The sequence below is a fragment of the Phyllobates terribilis genome, unplaced genomic scaffold (assembly GCF_046119375.1).
Source record: "Phyllobates terribilis strain yellow unplaced genomic scaffold, ASM4611937v1 Scaffold_3__8_contigs__length_932513732, whole genome shotgun sequence".
Classification (NCBI taxonomy): Eukaryota; Metazoa; Chordata; class Amphibia; order Anura; family Dendrobatidae; genus Phyllobates; species Phyllobates terribilis.
Window position 1 is genome coordinate 645,707,559 of NW_027362763.1, and position 7,450 is coordinate 645,715,008.

The 7,450-nt window shown below is 53.8% G+C and overlaps 1 protein-coding gene across 1 annotated transcript in view; it reads left to right on the top strand.

Annotated features, from left to right (window-relative positions):
* Positions 1 to 7,078, top strand: part of LRRC73 (leucine rich repeat containing 73) — a 102,228-nt gene extending 95,150 nt beyond the window's left edge. The window contains exons 5-7 of the mRNA XM_073673274.1: positions 5,763 to 5,863; positions 6,099 to 6,285; positions 6,632 to 7,078. Coding sequence (XP_073529375.1) covers positions 5,763 to 5,863; positions 6,099 to 6,285; positions 6,632 to 6,702 — 359 coding nt within the window. The 3' untranslated portion in view covers positions 6,703 to 7,078. The remainder of the gene's footprint in view (positions 1 to 5,762; positions 5,864 to 6,098; positions 6,286 to 6,631) is intronic.
* The last annotated feature ends 372 nt before the right edge of the window (positions 7,079 to 7,450 follow it).

A 7,450-nucleotide genomic window follows, 5' to 3' on the forward strand; every position in this document is an offset into this window, starting at 1 on the left:
ATTCCAGTTTTGGTGGAGCAGGGACGGGGGCGGGACACCAATATTGTCTAATTGATGAGGAGCTGTGGCATTCCTTATCCCAGAAATCTTAAGCCAGTCCCTAATTGTGTCTCTGACTGTAGTATGATTTGGGTGGAGGCACATGGAAATGCATGTCCTGAACATCGCCACTCTTTATCATTCGGGGCCTGGATGTTTCCCTGCTTTTCCCATTTTCCCCTCGCTCTTCTCCTCTTTCCCCTCGCTCTTCTCCTCTTTCCCCTCGCTCTTCTTCTTTTTCCCCTCGCTCTTCTCCTCTTTCCCCTCGCTCTTCCTTCTTTTTCTCCTCGCTCTTCTTCTTTTCCCCCTTGCTCTTCTCCTCTTTCCCCTCGCTCTTCTCCTCTTTCCCCTCGCTCTTCTCCTTTCCCCTCACTCTTCTTCTTTTTCCCCTCGCTCTTCTCCTCTTTCCTCTCGCTCTTCTCCTCTTTCCTCTCGCTCTTCTCCTTTTTCCCCTCGCTCTTCTCCTTTTTCCCCTCGCTCTTCTCCTCTTTCCCCTCGCTCTTCTCCTCTTTCCCCTCGCTCTTCTCCTTTCCCCTCACTCTTCTTCTTTTTCCCCTCGCTCTTCTCCTCTTTCCCCTTGCTCTTCTCCTCTTTCCCCTCGCTCTTCTCCTCTTTCCCCTCGCTCTTCTCCTTTCCCCTCACTCTTCTCCTTTTTCCCCTCGCTCTTCTCCTCTTTCCCCTCGCTCTTCTCCTTTTTCCCCTCGCTCTTCTCCTCTTTCCCCTCGCTCTTCTTCTTTTTCCCCTCGCTCTTCTCCTTTTTCCCCTCGCTCTTCTCCTTTTTCCCCCTCACGCTTCTTCTTTTTCCCCTCGCTCTTCTCCTCTTTCCCCTTGCTCTTCTCCTTTTTCCCCCTTGCGCGTCTACTTTTTCCCTCTCGCGCTTCTTTTTCCCCCTCACGCTTCTTCTTTTTCCTCTCGTTATTCTTTTTCCCCTCGTTCTTCTCTTTCCCCTCGCGCTTCTTCTTTTTCCCCTCGCTCTTCTCCTTTTTCCCCTCGCGCTTCTTTTTCCCCTTGTTCTTCTTTTTCCCCTCGCGCTGCTTCTTTTTCCCCTCGCTCTTCTCCTCTTTCCCCTCGCTCTTCTCCTTTTTCCCCCTCACGCTTCTTCTTTTTCCCCTCGCTCTTCTCCTCTTTCCCCTTGCTCTTCTCCTTTTCCCCCCTCACGCTTCTTCTTTTTCCCCCTTGCGCGTCTACTTTTTCCCTCTCGCGCTTCTTTTTCCCCTTGCTCTTCTCCTTTTTCCCCCTCACGCTTCTTCTTTTTCCTCTCGTTATTCTTTTTCCCCTCGTTCTTCTCTTTCCCCTCGCTCTTCTCCTTTTTCCCCTCACGCTTCTTCTTTTTCCCCTTGTTCTTCTTTTTCCCCTCGCGCTGCTTCTTTTTCCCCTCGCTCTTCTTCTTTTCCCCCTTGCTCTTCTCCTCTTTCCCCTCGCTCTTCTCCTTTCCCCTCACTCTTCTTCTTTTTCCCCTCGCTCTTCTCCTCTTTCCTCTCGCTCTTCTCCTCTTTCCTCTCGCTCTTCTCCTTTTTCCCCTCGCTCTTCTTTTTTTTCCCCTCGCTCTTCTCCTTTCCCCTCACTCTTCTTCTTTTTCCCCTCGCTCTTCTCCTCTTTCCTCTCGCTCTTCTCCTCTTTCCTCTCGCTCTTCTCCTTTTTCCCCTCGCTCTTCTTTTTTTTCCCCTCGCTCTTCTCCTCTTTCCCCTCGCTCTTCTCCTCTTTCCCCTCGCTCTTCTCCTTTCCCCTCACTCTTCTTCTTTTTCCCCTCGCTCTTCTCCTCTTTCCCCTTGCTCTTCTCCTCTTTCCCCTCGCTCTTCTCCTCTTTCCCCTCGCTCTTCTCCTTTCCCCTCACTCTTCTCCTTTTTCCCCTCGCTCTTCTCCTCTTTCCCCTCGCTCTTCTCCTTTTTCCCCTCGCTCTTCTCCTCTTTCCCCTCTCTCTTCTCCTCTTTCCCCTCGCTCTTCTTCTTTTTCCCCTCGCTCTTCTCCTTTTTCCCCTCGCTCTTCTCCTTTTTCCCCTCACGCTTCTTCTTTTTCCCCTCGCTCTTCTCCTCTTTCCCCTTGCTCTTCTCCTTTTTCCCCCTTGCGCGTCTACTTTTTCCCTCTCGCGCTTCTTTTTCCCCTTGCTCTTCTCCTTTTTCCCCCTCACGCTTCTTCTTTTTCCTCTCGTTATTCTTTTTCCCCTCGTTCTTCTCTTTCCCCTCGCGCTTCTTCTTTTTCCCCTTGTTCTTCTTTTTCCCCTCGCTCTTCTCCTTTTTCCCCTCGCGCTTCTTCTTTTTCCCCTTGTTCTTCTTTTTCCCCTCGCGCTGCTTCTTTTTCCCCTCGCTCTTCTCCTCTTTCCCCTCGCTCTTCTCCTTTTTCCCCCTCACGCTTCTTCTTTTTCCCCTCGCTCTTCTCCTCTTTCCCCTTGCTCTTCTCCTTTTCCCCCCTCACGCTTCTTCTTTTTCCCCCTTGCGCGTCTACTTTTTCCCTCTCGCGCTTCTTTTTCCCCTTGCTCTTCTCCTTTTTCCCCCTCACGCTTCTTCTTTTTCCTCTCGTTATTCTTTTTCCCCTCGTTCTTCTCTTTCCCCTCGCTCTTCTCCTTTTTCCCCTCACGCTTCTTCTTTTTCCCCTTGTTCTTCTTTTTCCCCTCGCGCTGCTTCTTTTTCCCCTCGCTCTTCTCCTCTTTCCCCTTGCTCTTCTCCTCTTTCCCCTCGCTCTTCTCCTTTCCCCTCACTCTTCTTCTTTTTCCCCTCGCTCTTCTCCTCTTTCCTCTCGCTCTTCTCCTCTTTCCTCTCGCTCTTCTCCTTTTTCCCCTCGCTCTTCTTTTTTTTCCCCTCGCTCTTCTTTTTTTTCCCCTCGCTCTTCTCCTCTTTCCCCTCGCTCTTCTCCTTTCCCCTCACTCTTCTTCTTTTTCCCCTCGCTCTTCTCCTCTTTCCCCTTGCTCTTCTCCTCTTTCCCCTCGCTCTTCTCCTCTTTCCCCTCGCTCTTCTCCTTTCCCCTCACTCTTCTCCTTTTTCCCCTCGCTCTTCTCCTCTTTCCCCTCGCTCTTCTCCTTTTTCCCCTCGCTCTTCTCCTCTTTCCCCTCTCTCTTCTCCTCTTTCCCCTCGCTCTTCTTCTTTTTCCCCTCGCTCTTCTCCTTTTTCCCCTCGCTCTTCTCCTTTTTCCCCCTCACGCTTCTTCTTTTTCCCCTCGCTCTTCTCCTCTTTCCCCTTGCTCTTCTCCTTTTTCCCCCTTGCGCGTCTACTTTTTCCCTCTCGCGCTTCTTTTTCCCCTTGCTCTTCTCCTTTTTCCCCCTCACGCTTCTTCTTTTTCCTCTCGTTATTCTTTTTCCCCTCGTTCTTCTCTTTCCCCTCGCGCTTCTTCTTTTTCCCCTCGCTCTTCTCCTTTTTCCCCTCGCGCTTCTTCTTTTTCCCCTTGTTCTTCTTTTTCCCCTCACGCTGCTTCTTTTTCCCCTCGCTCTTCTCCTCTTTCCCCTCGCTCTTCTCCTTTTTCCCCCTCACGCTTCTTCTTTTTCCCCTCGCTCTTCTCCTCTTTCCCCTTGCTCTTCTCCTTTTCCCCCCTCACGCTTCTTCTTTTTCCCCCTTGCGCGTCTACTTTTTCCCTCTCGCGCTTCTTTTTCCCCTTGCTGTTCTCCTTTTTCCCCCTCACGCTTCTTTTTCCTCTCGTTATTCTTTTTCCCCTCGTTCTTCTCTTTCCCCTCGCTCTTCTCCTTTTTCCCCTCACGCTTCTTCTTTTTCCCCTTGTTCTTCTTTTTCCCCTCGCGCTGCTTCTTTTTCCCCTCGCTCTTCTTCTTTTCCCCCCTCTCTCTTCTTCTTTTCCCCCCTCGCTCTTCTCCTTTTTCCCACTCTTCATGTCTTGCACTTTCCTGCTCGTGTGCTGGTATTGCTGTGCCTGGTGTACGGATATCATCACTACTTTTCGTCAATGCACGTCTCTGTGGGCTTATTCCATTATCGTACAGACCCAGTTGTTCTCGTTTTCAATGTTTTTATTTTATTGTCCTGAAATATTTAATAAGCATTTACATTTTATTGCTGCTTCTTGTTATGTTGCAACTTGTTTTTCTTGATTTATTTGTAAAGGGCTCATGTCCTCCGGGTTCAATTGTACCTGTACACGGGTCATACACTCTCCTGGTGCGGTTGCGTCTGTACACGGGTCATACGCTCTCCGGGTGCGGTTGCGTCTGTACACGGATCATACGCTCTCCGGGTGCGGTTGCGTCTGTACACGGATCATACACTCTCCGGGTGCGGTTGCGTCTGTACACGGGTCATACGCTCTCCGGGTGCGGTTGCGTCTGTACACGGGTCATACGCTCTCCGGGTGCGGTTGCGTCTGTACACGGATCATACGCTCTCCGGGTGCGGTTGCGTCTGTACACGGATCATACGCTCTCCGGGTGCGGTTGCGTCTGTACACGGGTCATACGCTCTCCGGGTGCGGTTGCGTCTGTACACGGATCATACGCTCTCCGGGTGCGGTTGCGTCTGTACACGGGTCATACGCTCTCTGGGTGCGGTTGCGTCTGTACACGGGTCATACGCTCTCCGAGTGCGGTTGCGTCTGTACATGGGTCATACGCTCTCCAAGTGCGGTTGCGTCTGTACACGGGTCATACGCTCTCCGGGTGCGGTTGCGTCTGTACACGGGTCATACGCTTTCCGGGTGCGGTTGCGTCTGTACACGGGTCATATTCTCTCCAAGTGCGGTTGCGTCTGTACACGGGTCATACGCTCTCCGGGTGCGGTTGCGTCTGTACACGGGTCATAGGCTCTCCGGGTGCGGTTGCGTCTGTACACGGGTCATACGCTCTCCGGGTGCGGTTGCGTCTGTACACGGGTCATACGCTGTCCGAGTGCGGTTGCGTCTGTACACGGTTCATACGCTCTCCGAGTGCGGTTGCGTCTGTACACGGGTCATACTCTCTCCGGGTGCGGTTGCGTCTGTACACGGGTCATACGCTCTCTGGACGCGGTTGTATCTGTACACGGGTCATACGCTCTCTGGGCGCGGTTGCGTCTGCACACGGGTCATACGCTCTCAGAGTGCGGTTGCGTCTGTACACGGATCATACGCTCTCTGGGTGCGGTTGCATCTGTACACGGGTCATACGCTCTCTGGGCGCGGTTGTGTCTGTACAGGGGTCATACGCTCTCCGAGTGCGGTTGTGTCTGCACACGGGTCATACGCTCTCCGGGTGCGGTTGCATCTGTATACGGGTCATACTCTCTCCGGGTGCGGTTGCGTCTGTACACGGATCATACGCTCTCTGGGTGCGGTTGCGTCTGTACACGGATCATACGCTCTCCGGGTGCGGTTGCGTCTGTATACGGATCATACGCTCTCTGGGTGCGGTTGCATCTGTACACGGGTCATACGCTCTCCGGGTGCGGTTGCGTCTGCACACGGGTCATACGCTCTCCGGGTGCGGTTGCGTCTGCACACGGGTCATACGCTCTCCGGGTGCGGTTGCGTCTGTACACGGGTCATACGCTCTCCGGGTGCGGTTGCGTCTGTACACGGGTCATACGCTCTCCGGGTGCGGTTGCGTCTGTACATGGGTCATAAGCTCTCGGGGTGCGGTTGCGTCTGCACACGGGTCATACGCTCTCAGAGTGCGGTTGCGTCTGCACACGGGTCATACGCTCCCAGAGTGCGGTTGCGTCTGTACACAGTCTGTTGTCTTCAGGATGCGGTTTTATGTTCAGGGGGTCATACATCCTTCATGCTGTCTTCAGTGTGTGGTTGTATCTGTACAGGGGATCACATTGCCTCCATGTTGGTCGTGTGTGTGGCGTCCAGTCGGACTCTGGAAGTTCTGGACTTGGAAGGGACTGGACTCAGTAATCAGTCGGCTCAGGTACGTTTCTGGGTTTCTTGTGGCCGGTGGAGGATACCCCGGATCCTGCATTATAAGCTGCTTCCCCTACTACAGACATGAGTACACCGCCTAGAGATGTGGTGTGCACGTACCCCCCGGGGCTAAGCTGTAGCTACCATGTTGCCTCCTGGAGGTTTCTTGCCTCTCCCATCTACCTTTGTGGACCTGTGACTGGTCAGAGTAGTCGGCCGATCTAAACGTGTCCTTCCTGCAGATCCTGCTGGAAATGGTGCAGAACTATCCGACCCCGCTGAAGTCTCTGGTGCTGTCTGAGAATAACATCAGCATGGAGCTGCAGCAGCAGATTGCCGACCTTCTTTCAGAGGGTGAGGATGAGGACGAGAGAGAAGAACGCGGCCAGGAACGACCCGTCAGGGAGAAAGAACTGAAGAGCAATATAGGTGAGAAGTGGAATAGTCCAAGAGGCGGAGCATAAAAGTTACTGTCACCTGTCCCTATGTACAGGTGGCGCGTAGGGTGGACAGGGCGGTGTGGAGCTGACTGGGTGTTATGGTGGAAGGCTATACCATGCAGGGATAGGGCGATATGAAAGGGGTGGGTTTCAAGAACATTGTGGGGGATGGAGGGAGGGAAGATGTATGAGATGGAGGGTTAGGACTGTAGTCAGAGGGTGCGTATACGGTAACGGAGGATAGGGCGTAGTGCAGGGGGATAGGATTCTATGGGGTTGTTTTGTACACTCGGAGCAGCTGCCCCTTCCTCACTCTCTTGCCCCCCATTTCTCAGGTCCTGGCCCCCATAGGGTTCTCCTGACCTCTGGCATCGGCGATAATCTCCTGGCGGAGACAGAGATGTAATGGCTCGGATACATCGCACAATTTGTCGTCTGCTCAAGGTAACCCAACTCCTGAAGCCTTGAGAAGTGAGTAATGGCTGCCGCTCTACCTGCACAGCCTCCACCAATGGAGAAGACGGGTGTTCACCGATGGACGAGTCACAAATTTGCACAATTCAGGAGAGCGTTTGTGTTGCACAGAGGGCAGACAGGGTGTCGGGGGTTAATGACGGCTCTACTATTAGCACAGAGAATTTCTATGAATATATTGTGTATCCACATCACCGGTCACCGCCTGCTTCACCACATCTCTACCCCCCCAGGGGACGAAAGCTGCATGGGCCGAGCTCCGGACACTACACTACAACAAGCACAAGCTAATAAAGGTTCCTGCAGAATCTGTGCCCTGTGCGAGGCGTGCGGTGCTGCGCGGGGGTGTGAGAAGTGCAGTGTGAGGAGTGCGGTGCCGCGCGGGGGTGCGAGAAGTGCGGTGTGAGGCGTGCGGTGCCACGCGGGGGTGTGAGAAGTGTGGTGCGAGGAGTGTGGTGCTGTGCAGGGGTGTGAGAAGTGCGGTGCGAGGAGTGTGGTGCTGTGCAGGGGTGTGAGGCGTGCGGTGCTGCACAGGGGTGTGCAGTGCTGCGCGGGGGTGCGAGGAGTGCGGTGGTGTGATAAGTGCAGTGCCGCGCGGGGGTGTGAGAAGTGCGGTGCCGCGCGGGGATGTGAGAAGTGCAGTGCTGCACAGGGGTGTGAGGTGCTGCGCGGGGGTGTGA